This window comes from Megascapheus bottae, chromosome 15 (genome assembly GCF_031878675.1).
Source record: "Megascapheus bottae isolate mThoBot1 chromosome 15, mThoBot2.hap1, whole genome shotgun sequence".
NCBI lineage: Eukaryota > Metazoa > Chordata > Mammalia > Rodentia > Geomyidae > Megascapheus > Megascapheus bottae.
The window spans coordinates 19,724,619-19,737,938 of NC_143523.1; the positions used below are offsets into that span (position 1 = coordinate 19,724,619).

Consider the following 13,320-nt stretch of genomic DNA (forward strand, 5'->3'; position numbering starts at 1 on the left):
TCCAGTTTACACTGTTATGTTTCACTGGCCTGCATGGACTAAGACAGGTATCAATAGCTGATCATGAAGTCTACAAATTTGAAATCCAAACGAAACACAAAGAAAGTTGGATGAACATGGAAAGACAATTGAGAAGAGAAGACTGAGCTCAGTCATGAAGGAATGGTAAGAATCTGACAGACAGGAGAGGGAAGAAAGGCCACATGAAAGCTGAAAAAATGGCACAATGGCATGTGGACAGCTTTGTCACAGACCAACTGAACAGAAAAAAAATTTAATGACACTTCTTTTTTCGGAGGGTGGAAGGAAAGAGTAATTGGATTTGAACTCAAGACCTCATGTTTGCAAAGCAGGCACTATCGCTGAAACACAACTTGAGCCTTCAAATATGGTGCTTTAAGTCAAGTTTTTAAAATTACCTATTAGTAATGCTGTGGCTCAAAGTGGTAGAATGCTGGCCTTGGATGAAAAAACTCAGGTCCTGAGTTGAAATCCCATAACCAACAAAAGTAAATAACTTAATTCCATAAATAAAGTTACCTTCTTCCTAGGTCTCAGTTTCTCTCTCCACTCTTTCAGCTCTTGGCTGTGTTCCTCATCTAATTCCTTGAGTTTCTGAGTCTCATGTTCGACCAACAGGTGGCACTTTTCATTCTGAAAATAAAATTCAGATAAAAAAGTTTCATCTCAACAAGGCAATCTTTAACCTACATTTGTTTTCCAAAATAAAAATTACTCATCAAACATCAGCTATTACAGAAATTCCAGATGTTCTTTAAGAGCCAAGGACCAAGGACCATAAAAGAAGTAATTACATGACTGTACATTTAGAAGCTAGATCCGTTAGCAACAGGTCATATGAAAAAGAACTTCGAATTCTAGGAAGCTTTTCTTTTCCTTTTAACCAGTTAGCACCAGGACATAGGGTAACGAATACTCCTACTCACATAAATGAAGCGAGCGTATGGTGTAGCTTCAGTGACCTTACTGCTCTGAACTTTGAATATTTTAGGGTACATACAATGGGCTACACATTGCTAGAGAGGTCCGAGGTCCCAAGACAGACCTTTCCGAAATAACTCCCACATGTCTCAGGAGAAAAACCACATACTTATCACTTTTTTCACAAACCTGGTAAACAATCAACTCAGAAGCTTTAGATCCAGAATCTGACAAGACTTCCCTCATCATTTAAAAAAACTTTACGTTTCTTGAAAAATATTTTTAAAAAATCATACAATACCTCTTAAACACTGTGTCTTAATTTATAACTTTGCTTCATTTGTATTCATCGTAGTTTTATGAAGTATAAACAAGTGCCAGGACACTAAACTGATCCTAACTGTCCACACAGGAACCACAGCCTTTAAGTTTAGATGCCATGTCTCCCCCTCAGTAACATCCAGTGCGCTCTGGTGACCTCTTATTTCTGCCGCACCGGCTGCGTGAGCTGCCTGACTACTAGAGCTGGGCTGGCGTAGCCCGAGTCTAACCTGCAGCTGATGCAGTTCTCGGACATTGGCTTCACACTGCAACTGAAGATCCCGCATTTGATTTTCATGTTTTTGATGCTGAGCTAATCTCTCGTTCTTCTGCCTCTTTTCTTCTTGTGCAGCAAACTGTAAACAGCAACAAAAGGCAATTAGGATTAATAGCCATGGTTTTTTTACATATTCTAAAGGAGTAATTAAGACACGCAACAAAACTGAAAATGCAGTATACTGAAGACAAAATTAATAGTATAGCATGACTCAAAGATGGAGCTTACACCAAGACCTGGACAAGAGGGGAAGCAAGAATACGTCTGATTAAAAGTCTTAATCCTGCTGGGTACTGGTGGCTCTCACCTGCAATCCAAGCTACTCAGGAGACTGAAATCTGAGGACTGAGGTTCAATGCCAGCCTAGGCACAAAAGTTTATGAGACTCATCTCCAATCAGCCACCGATAACCAGAAGTGGTGCTGTGATTCAAGTGGTAAAGTGCTCGCCTTAAGCTGAAGAGCTTAGAGACAGCACCCAGGCCCAGAGTTCAAGCCCCACAACCAACATACACACAAAAAAAATCCTAATCCTCCTAGTGGCTTAATGGTTTGGGTTTTTTTTTTTTTTTTTTTTTTTTTTGCCAGTCCTGACTTGAACTCAGGGCCTGAGCCCATCCTTGGGCTTTCTCAAGACTAGAGCTCTACCACTTGAGCCATAGCACCATTTCTGGCTTTTTTTCTACGTATATGGTACCGAGGAATCGAACCCGGATCTTCGTGCATGGTAGGCAAGCACTCTACCACTAGGCCAAATTCCCGGCTCTGCTGGCTGCTTTTGAGTATTACAGTGAATACATATTTTGACTAAAAAAACTGCCCAAATCCTCTTATTCCAAGGGCCCAAGATCTGCTGCGGGATGAGGGAGGGAGGGAGAGAGGAAGGGAGGAAGGTCTTCAGTGACCACCATTCCAAGAAATGGATATGTCATGTACATGCCTAACCCTGATCTTAGAATTAAAGTGAGTTGCAACCATCACAAAATGATTGTTTACACTAAATGTTTACAACTGAAATTATATGATCTTTTTAAAGAGCCTTCAAAATTTTTAAACTTAAAAGAAGTGTGCATGTTTACCTGTTTAATTTTGTCACGGTCCTGATCTGGTGTAGCCGTTGAGTTAATGCGCAAACTCTTCTTAAACATGGCCATTCGAGTCTTGGCTTCGCTGCGCTGGATCTTGGGCAGTCTTGCTCTTTCCTGAGTCTGTCTGTTTTTCAATTCCTCAATAAGTCGCTGATTGTAACGCTGCATTTGCTCTGTTTCCTAAAAAATTTCAAACAGAAATAGCGGTGTAAATGTATTAAATACTCAATACCACATATACTGTGGAAGACGTCACCTGACATTTCTCACAGATAATCTCTCTCTTGTTGCCTAGTGACCAGCAAAACAATTGAGAAAAACTTTTTTTTTTAAGAAAGCAGAGTCATTTCTGGCAAGGGTCTTAGAATAAAGTCTTTTAGAAAGCATAGGAAATCTACATTTGTAGATACCTGAGTCACAATGGAGCCCAAACAGCTATATTTGAGATACAAAATGAAGATCATAGCATATAAGGTCTTTAACCTTAATCAAGACATAATTACTTCATCAAATTTTCTCATGAGAGCTAGGAAACCAAAAATTCATCTGTAAGAGAAACTTCAAAACCAAGTGCTTTGTAAACTTAAAAATCAACAAAAGTGAGTATATTTTCCCTTCATTAACCTTCTCATGGCGCTTGAGTAGCTGATGTCTCTGCATGAAATACTGGTCTTTAAGTTGCTGTTTAAGCAGCTGGTGTTTTTCCTGTAAGTGTCGTTCTTCAAGTTCCCAAATCGCGGCCTCTCGAGCTACAAAAAAGTAATTTTCAAAATATCATTTGGCTCTTTGTAAACATACATCTCCCAGGTTCAGTATTTCAAAACAGTGAAACACTAAGTACGCTAACTTAAAACTGACATTCTGAGCTGTAAGTAAAATGTTACTACTGGAAATAATATGTGTTACGGTCTATAAACTAAGAATGTCCTACCAAAGTTCCATGTAGTCATCTTGAAAAGAAAAAATAAAATTCTAAGCTAATTTGTTAGGGGGATTAAGCACTTACAATTCTATTCTATCATGTACCCATTAAGTATAACATAGACAATGGGTAATATTATATAAATATATTTGTATCATTATCTGGATAGAAACGGGTTTGAATTTGTTTTCATTCTGCCACAGTGAAGGGGATCAAACCAAGGCCCTCATGCATGCTAAGCACACACTCTACCACTTACCCCTGTTCCCAGTCTTATTTTAAGTATGTTTCTAATCACTTTATTATCTTAAAAGAATTTTAAATTAAGACACACACACATTGTAGTCTCTAATTTAAAAGAATTTATCTTGCCAGGTACCATGGCTCATTCCTATAATCTTAGCTACTCAGGAGGCTGTGGTCTGGGGATCACAGTTTGAAGCCAGCCTGGGCTTCAGGGAAGTCCAAGAAACTCATCTTCAATTAATCACAGAAAAAGTCAGAAATTACACTGTTGCTCAAGCGGTAAAGTGGTAGCCTTGAGCAGGCCCAAAGTTCTAGCCCCAGGACCAGGAATATACTCCAACTTTCTTCCATTTTCTCTTTTCCACTGTGCCAGAGGAAAGCATTCAAATACTCTCTAAGCTATATCTTGGCAATGTTTCTGAGGCACCACTTTATGTTCCATACCCACTCTGGGGAATTTCATGTACCTCTCATGAGCTGTTGTTTGTTATTCAGGCACTCTCTCTCAATATTGGCCAACTCTGCCTTCTGTTGTTGGATGATCTTTTTCAAAGAGCCATCTAATTCTTGTTGCTGCTTCTGCACAAATTCTTGTTCCTACAGACAAAATTAACCATCAGTATTTACTGAATTAAATGTCATGGTCCCCAGGTGCTAGGATTTTACATGGGGCCAAGCACCCTATTACTGAGCTACATCCTCAGTGGTTAACAATATTTCTAAATTAACTTTAAAAGTTAATTGGATTTGAAAAGCACCAAATTATACAGTCTGCACATGGTGTAAATGTCATATAATTCAACTCAACTCTAGGAAAGTATTAGAATATATGATATTCTAAGTTCACTATTCATAACATACACAAAAATGTTTGTAACCCATTCAAAATTAATACTGTGATACAGTAGTTTGGGAGCAAAAGTAAATTTATAGCTTCTAAAACTGACTGTTCACTATGGTGTGATTAGAACAGGCATGAGAGATATCTTCTAAGAAGGTAATAAACAGCTAAAAAGCAAAACCTATCACCAAAATTTTAAACTATATTTTTCTGAGAAATAAAGAGTGAAGAAATAATACTATTACTGCATTAACAGAGAAAGACAGTGTTCGTGTCTACATCTATAGCCTGAGCGTAAAAAGAACTATAGTTTAAAGTCTTAATGAAAAATAATGCAGAGGGGCCAGTGATAGCGTGTTCACCTAGCATGCACAAAGCCCTGGGTTTGATTTCTTGGTATCACATACACAGAAAAGGCCAGAAGTGGCACTGTGGCTCAAGTAGCATAGCTCTAGCCTTGAGTAAAAAGTGTCCAAGGACAGTGATCCGGCCCTGAGTTCAAGCCCCAAGACTGGCAAAATAATAATAATCATAATGATGACGACGACGACGATGATGATGATGATGATGATGCAGAGCTAAAGAAATGTAAACTAGATCAGGGAAGTGAGTCATGTTACAAAACTACAAACAAAATTCCTATAATCAAGAAATTCTACCAACATGTCTAGAACTCTACTAATTTCTCAACAAACATTTGTTGAGATATATGTCCTAGCAAATTTACACTTTTTAAAAATTTCCATTTAGATTTATGTTTAGATCTCCAATCCTTTCTTGGCAAGGAAGGAAGGAGTGGTGATTAGCTGAACGGATACTGCAGATAAGTTCTACTGTGGACTTAGAACTTAGGACTGTAAAGGGTATTTCAGCTGTAATCCCTTCTCTTCTTGCATGTCCGAAAAACCAAATCCATTTTAGAGCTATTCTTTCTTTGGCCTTGGGCAGAGTCTGGTGAAGTCCAGATCGACACCCATTTGACCCTCCCATGCACTCAGGGTCCAACAGAGTTCCTCAGGATTCCCATCTGTCAAGATTCCAGACTAGAAAGAGGCACTCTGTGGCTCAAATGGTAGAGCACTAGCCTTGAGATGAAGAGCTCAGGGATAGCATCCAGTTCAAGCCCCATGACTAGGGGAGGAAGAAAAAAAAAATTCCAGGCTGGGCTGGGAGCATAGCCTAGTGGTGGAGTGCTTGCCAGCATGCACAAAGCCTCGGTACCACACACACAGAAAAAGCCAGAAGTGATGCTGGGGCTCAGGTGGTAGAGTGCTAGCCTTGAGCAAAAAGTGTACAAGGACAGTGCACAGGCCCTGAGTTCAAGGCCCAGGACTGGTACTAAAAAAAATTTCCAGGCTGTCAAAGGTAGTCCTGCAGAATTATATATGCCACCATTTTATTGGCATCACCATTTGTATTCTAGCATAAATACAAATATACAATAGCAGAAAGAAAAAAAGTAGGGAAGTGGCACTATGGCTCAAATGGTAGAGTGGTAGCCTTGAGCTTAAGAGCTCAGGGACAGCATCCAAGCCCAGAATTCAAGCCCCTGACAAACAACAATAACAACAACAACAACAAAAAAGACAAAGTATCTCTAAAAAAGACAATTATCCACTTAACTAGTTACTCGTTATTTTTTTCTTTTTTCTTTTGCCCGTCCTGGGCTTGGGCTCAGGGCATGAACACTGTCCTTGGACTTTCTCAAGGCTAGCACTCTACCACTTGAGCCTCAGCACCACTTCCGGCTTTTTGCTATGTATGTGGTACCAAGGAACCGAACCCGAGTCTTCGTGCATGCTAGGCAAGCACTCTACCTCTAGGCCAAACTCCCAGCCGGTTACTCATTAATTTTATCACTGTCGTAGAATGTTGGTTAATTTTACATTCAACTATTTAAACAACTAAAACTATTTAAATTCAACTAATAAGGGCTTCAGAATATGATTAAAGAGCTGCAAAATCTGTCTAATCTTTTAAGCAGTTATAACAGTTTTCAAATGTCTCTACTTCCTACAGTAAATATTTGTAAGAAAATTTGATTCTCTTCTAATTGTAAAATTTCTATATGCAAATTTGTTGAATAAACTTACAATCTGAAGATATTTGCTCAACATTTTATCACTGATTTGCATAAAGGTTTTTTTAATGTTTCCATAGACAGAAACAATGGATCAAACTTAAAACGCATTTATTTAAATCTTATATTTATACCCAAAGAAATCAGATGCAGAAATATAGACTGAGGTCAATAAATATGTGAAAATGAAAAACTCAGTATAAGCCATAGTTCTAAAGTTGAGTATAGCCAGGCATTGGTGGCTCATACCTGTAATCCTAGCTACATAAGAGGCTAAGCTCTGAGGACTGTGGTTCAAGGCCAGCCTGGACAGGAAAGTCTGTAAGACTCTTATCTCCAATTAACCACCAGAACACCAGAAGTAGTATGGTGGCTCAAAGTGGAAGAATGCTAACCTCGAGCTGAAGAGCTCAGAGACAATGCCGAGGCCCAGAGTTTAAGCCTCATGACTGACAAAAATTAATTTCAAAGAAAACCTTCATGAAGCACTCAGTAACCCTTGGGCTTTATACTAGGTCCAGGATTATTAAACTAAAAGGCAGTCTCAATTCCAAGGAGCTTCTGTGCTACTGGTACCGCATTACACTTAGTAATTCAAAAGTAAAGCACAGAAAACTCAAAGCTGAAGAAACCATGTCTCCCAATGACTTACGGTAATGTGCCCTGAAGACTCTAACACATACAGGGTGAAGCAAGGCAACAAAGGCTACATGGAGGCGGACCTAGTGCTGTGGTGATCCAGGTAAAAACAGGGTCAGTGGCCAAAGCTGAGGTAGGCAGTTATGAACCCAGATCCTCTAGTTGAAGACAGGAGCAAAGTGACACTGCAGTCAGGAATACCACCCTAAAAGGTTTTTGGTTGCTTTTGGTTTTGTTTTTTGCCAGTCTTGGGGCTTGAACTCAGGGCCTGGGCACTGTCCTTGAGCTTTCTCAAGGCTAGAGCTCTGCCACTTGAGCCACAGCACCACTTCTGGCTTTTTCTATGTATGTGGTACCAAGAAATGGAACCTGGGTCTTCCTGCATGGTAGGCAAGCACTCTACCACTAGGCCAAACTCCCAGCCCCTAAAAGCGTTTATATTACATCTAAACATCACTTGAAAAGGATCCATACATATGCATTAATATATTTCACTATCCCAAAAGAAATGAACTTTTAATATTACTATTTATTATATTTCTTAACTTCACAAGCTATGTATAATTCATTCACAGGGGAATTCATACTTAGAAATTACTAGGAGAGAATGATGAAAGGAAGGACATTAATCAAGATGCACTGAACACCTTTGTACAACTAAAGATTTTTAAAAATAATTTTAAAGAAATATATACAGAAAATGAGAAACCTTACACAAATGACATTTTACATAAAAAACAGATAGGAGATGAGTTTTATCACTAGAAGTAACAAATAAAGGAAACAACAAAGTAACTGAAAATATTAAGACCAAAGTTACTTTAAAAAATAGAAACACCCAGGGGCCAGGAGTTTAGCCTAGTGGTAAAGTGCTTGCCTAGCATGCACTAAGACTTGGGTTCGATTCCTGAGTACTACATACATAGAAAAAGCCAGAAGTGGTGCTGTAGCTCAAGAGGTACAGCTCTAGCCTTGAGAAAGCTCAGGGACAATGCTCAAGGCCCAGGACTGGCAAAAAAAAGAAATGGAAACACCCAAATTCTTGTGGCTTGAGCCTATAATCCTGCCAACTCAGGGTGCTGGGATGAGAGGATCAAGGTTCAAAGCCAGTCCAAACAGAAAAGTTGGCAAGACTTCAAAATAACCAGCAAAAAGCCAGGCTGAATGTGTGGTTCAAGTGGTACACTTACTATAATGCCCGTGGTACACTACCTATAATCAAGCAAGCCAACCAAGAGTGAGAGGCCCTAAGTTCAAAACTCAATGTCTACAAAAAGAAAATAAAAACAGGCACATTAAACTGTATGATCAGTGCCCTTTAAAAATACAAGTTTAAATTCTGATAAGGAATTTTAAATAACTAGAAAGCAGTAAAACTACAACTTTGGATTTTTTTAAAAAAAAAAACCCTTACAATTCAATCATTTCAACTCTAAATATTTAGTAAAAAATGGTAATGATCAGAAAAGTGACTGTATTAATAATTTTTCTCTTTCATATAAAATCAGTGCTTTTACTTTTAGAAGACAGCAAAAAAGTCAAATATCTGCCAATAATAATAATAAAGTGTCTGAAGTCAAGCTGTAGTCTGGCTACTCCAGTTGTATATATCAAATATCACAAACAAAAATCGCAATGTTAGATGGGCTACTTTCTTCTGTGGAACTGGGAGAAAGAATACAGCCTGGCATTCCAGACTTAAAACTATAAAACAAGACTTACAACTCTATTCATTATTGGCAATTTGAATAAATGGGGACTAGAGGGAAACAGAACTACTAAAGTCACTATATTTGCCATGGCTTTTCTGACCATATCCATAGTTTAAACTTAGATGAAATCAAAATGTCACTTCACACAAAGGTAAAACTCTAATCACAGCATTCAACTTCTCACATGTGCAAAGCTTACAAAATACTACTGGGAAGATGTTTTACTTTTAAGATGGAAATCTCCAATTAGAATTAGATTTTTAAAAGAACACTATATTGGAAGTGTTCTAGGTCCAGCTCTAACATTCATCTCTTAGTAACTTTTAAATTGACCATGTAAGTCTTCTGTGCCTCAATTTTTCACCTGAAAACGGTGATGCCCATCCTTGTAATAGGACAGCTGCAGCAAGAACCACATGTGAACATTTTTGGAAGTACACTGTGCTATTTAGTTCATGTCAGACTGCTACCACTATCATTGGTACTGACATTATCTGTCACTTAAACAAATGAAGCGGACAATGAAAAGGCACATGTGAGTCAAAGGAAGAGCAGGTAATACAGGACAAAGCACCTTCCCGTAGGCACGCCGGACTTACGTCCTGCATTTGGGCGTTGAAGACTGCACAAGATGACAACTGAAAAGACTGAATCATGACCTGAGCAACACCCTGTGAATCAGAATACAATGTACCTCCCAGTAAGAATATATCTGATTACTTTTTATAAGCAGAATAATTACACAAATGTTATGTTTCTTGAGCCGTGAGTCAACTCAATGAACACAGAGGCCTCTTCTCATCTGTAGAATTAAAATTTGAACTAGATTAGTGACTTACAAATTGTATTGCTTATTGTTTGTTTATTTATTTTAAGTAGAATTCGCTTTTTAAAAACTCACCAACCTGGATAGTGGTGGCTATGCCTATAATCCTAGCTACTCAAGAGGCTGATATCTAAAGATCACGATTCAAAGCCAGCACAAAGTCCCCATGAACCTTTTATCTATAACCACTCAAAAACCGGTAGCAGAGCCATGGCTCAAAGTGGCCGAGCGTTAGCTTTGAGCGAAAGAACTCAGAGACAGTGCCCAAGTCCTGAATTCAAGCCCCACACCAAAAATAACAACAAAAAAACTCACCAGAAAGTCTGTTAAAAAGGCTCGGGAGTTTAGCCTAGTGGTAGAGTGCTTGCCCAGGTTCAATTCCTAGGTTATCACATACATAGAAAAAAGTCAGAAGTGGTGCTGAGGCACAAGTGGTAGAGCTCTGGCCTTGAGAAAGTCCAAGGACAGTGCTCAGGCCCTGGGTTCAAGCCAGGACTAGCAAAAAAAAAAAAAAAAAAAAAAAAAAAACTGTTTAAAAAAACAGGCAAGTCAGCGGCCTTTCAATGATGTAAAAGCAAGCCAGAGATCAGCCTTTGACTATGTAACTAAAAATTATATTTCTTTCTCCATTTTGCCTTCAGGCTGAATGTAAAGATGATTTTAAAAGATTTACCTTTCTTACTATAAAAAGCCTTGTAAAGGTATGTGAAATCAGTCTATAAAATTATAATTGTCTAATGAAGAATTTATCCATCTTATGTTAAAAAAAAGCCTTACATAATCCACAATCAAGTGTCTTTATGTAGTAACATGTAGGTAAAAACAATCTATACCTTGAATTGCTAGGTTCTGAATCTGAAAGAAACACAGTGGCCTAGTGCAAATACAGTCCAAGTCTAAAATCATAGCTACTAAGGAGATCTGAGGGTTACAACTCAAAGCCTGCCCAGGGAGGTGAATCCAAGAGCCTTTTTAGCACCAATTAACTAGCAAAAGTTAAGAAATGGAGTTATGGCTCAAGTGACAGAGCCCTAATTGTGAGAGACAATAAAAAATTTAAAAATTAAAAAAAAAAAAAAACCTGAGCAGGAGCAAGACAGAGACCACAGTCTGGCAAAAAAAAGAGAGGAGGGGAAGGAGGTCTTTGTAGGCATTCCTAAACATATCGCTTATATACACAGCTTCTAATATTCTATGCTGTTGGCTACCACGCACTGGCATTACCACTTAAAAATAAAAGCTTCCTCATTACATTAAGTGAATTCTACATGAAGAGTATTTTGTTCCTTTCTTCTAGAGTCAGCTTTCTAAACATCAGAGTTATTTTCACATTACCAACTCAATGCCATGAACAGTGTGAACTAGTATAAGAAGATGATCCTGGAAATCTACAGATGGAAGTTCAACATTATATAATAATTACAGTTAAAACTGCTCTCTCACCCATGCATAGTTCACTGAGCTGTGAGAAAATGCTGCTTTCTCTTTTTAGTAGCATTAAGCAGCTCTGTTACCTGAGCATGCTGGCTTTGTGCAAGCTCCTCTTTCTTGCGTTTCATGAGCTCTTTTTTCAGCTCTTTGGGTGCTTTTTCCACTTCATTTGCAACCTACAGTACACAAGCATGCAGGAGGTGGGGAAATAATACTTTCTCCACAGCAAGCATTTACATGAGCAGACAAGCAGTTAAATAGGAAAGGTAAAAAGATCCTTCCAACATGCATCAGCCCAAGTGTTAGTTTGGTTAAAAAGAAGAAGAAGAAGAAGAAGAAGAGGCGGACAAAGCATGCTTAATCTCAGCACAGAAAGGAAGGTTATAGCATATAAAGATTGACAGGTTGCTCAGCTACACCTATGTCATTTTTCTTTTAAGATCCAAGTGTCATCAGTACAGGATCACCTAACACTGCACTGAACTAAGCACTAACACTGAACTAAGGCTTTGGTAAACTCAACTGACTTGTCGAAAGATCATAAAGCTAAAACCAAAGGTATTGACATGCCATTCAAAAAAGTGTTAACTTTTATAATTGACAAATAATTCTAAACGAAATCTACTTAGTGAAACCAGGTTTTTAAAGGGGGGAGATGTATTTCATAGAATATACAAAGGAGAAACAGATACTAATTTTTTTTCATAAAACACACCAGTTTATACAGTGGGACAAAAATGAGTGACCACTTTTTGCAGAATCAGAGTAACATTCTCCTTTGTTGACAACTTTCAAATCAATAAGATAACTAATCTTAAAGTTTATTAAGATTTATTACACTGAAGTATATTATAATAGAATATATAAGATTCCTTCTTTTAATTGTTTCAAAATCCTAAATAAATTCCATCTACCAATAAATGCAACTAAGAAAAACAATCACATGTTTACAAGGAGAAGCACCAAAAGAAACCAAATCACCACATGCCACTGATAGTCCAAGAGAGAGACTGATTTAACATTGTGTTTAAATTTTCCATCAGTAATTCCTCAAGAAACCAAAGCACCAATAAAAGGAAGAGACTCCCCAAGTGCAAGAAGTTTAGCAATAAGAAAAAATACATTAGAAATTATTTAAAATATGCATATTATGATCTCAAACATGTTTTCTATAGTTAAAACTTTCCTGTTAACTACAGACTTAATTCTTTAGTATTAAGTCATACTTACCTATAACAATCTTTTAATTTAACCTGATACAAAGAATAATAAAAAAAACTGCCCACAGTTGTAAGAAAATTAACAAATGCACTCATCTTGGTATATGAAGCAATTCTATACAGAACATAAAAAAGCAAAATATAGAAACTTATTGGTGGTGTTTTATTCTGAGGAGGAGTGTGGGAGGAGTGAAATTCATTGGAATATAGTACAAAGACTGTGAAGATCTAATAAGACCCAATAAAAAAATTTAAATTAAAAAAAAAAAAGCTGAGTGTGGTGGCTCACACCTGTAATCCTAGCTATTCAGGAGGCTGAAATCTGAGGACTGTGGTTCAAGGCCAGCCTGGGTGGGCACTAAAGTCCGAGAGACTCCAATCTCTAACCACCAAAGCTGTGGCTCAAGAGCTTGGGTGACAAAAATAACAATAACATCAACAACAACAACAAAACAGCAAAAATAATTTTGAGAAGTAAAACAAGATAAATTTGCACACATTTATATTTATTGTTGCCTGAAGAAATCAGTAACATTTTATCTATAAGATTTAAGAATGTTCAATTTTCTTCATAATTTAAATGAAGTAAATAAATCTGCATTTTAAAATGTGTGGCAAAGTGAAAATGTAGCTACTGGCTGGATTGAGACTTCTTCTAATTCCAATAGGTTGATTATAGTTATTTTCCCTGAAGCCTTTTATACCACGAAAAGATAAAGATTGGGTGAGGGGAGAAGATTTATCTCTGAAAATTTATAAAGTACTCACAGTTTGAA

The 13,320-nt window shown here is 37.7% G+C and overlaps 1 protein-coding gene across 2 annotated transcripts in view; it reads right to left on the reverse strand.

The window, feature by feature from the left end:
- Slk (STE20 like kinase) overlaps window positions 1-13,320 on the reverse strand; it is a 42,701-nt gene that overhangs the window by 1,176 nt on the left and 28,205 nt on the right. The window contains exons 13-18 of one of the 2 annotated variants that reach the window (XM_090345948.1): window positions 11,408-11,500; window positions 4,263-4,392; window positions 3,252-3,376; window positions 2,619-2,807; window positions 1,494-1,619; window positions 541-654 (exon numbers count right to left, since the gene is read on the reverse strand). In XM_090345948.1, the coding sequence (XP_090202074.1) occupies window positions 541-654; window positions 1,494-1,619; window positions 2,619-2,807; window positions 3,252-3,376; window positions 4,263-4,392; window positions 11,408-11,500 (777 nt within the window). The remainder of the gene's footprint in view (window positions 1-540; window positions 655-1,493; window positions 1,620-2,618; window positions 2,808-3,251; window positions 3,377-4,262; window positions 4,393-11,407; window positions 11,501-13,320) is intronic. The other variant, XM_090345949.1, reaches the window with a different exon arrangement.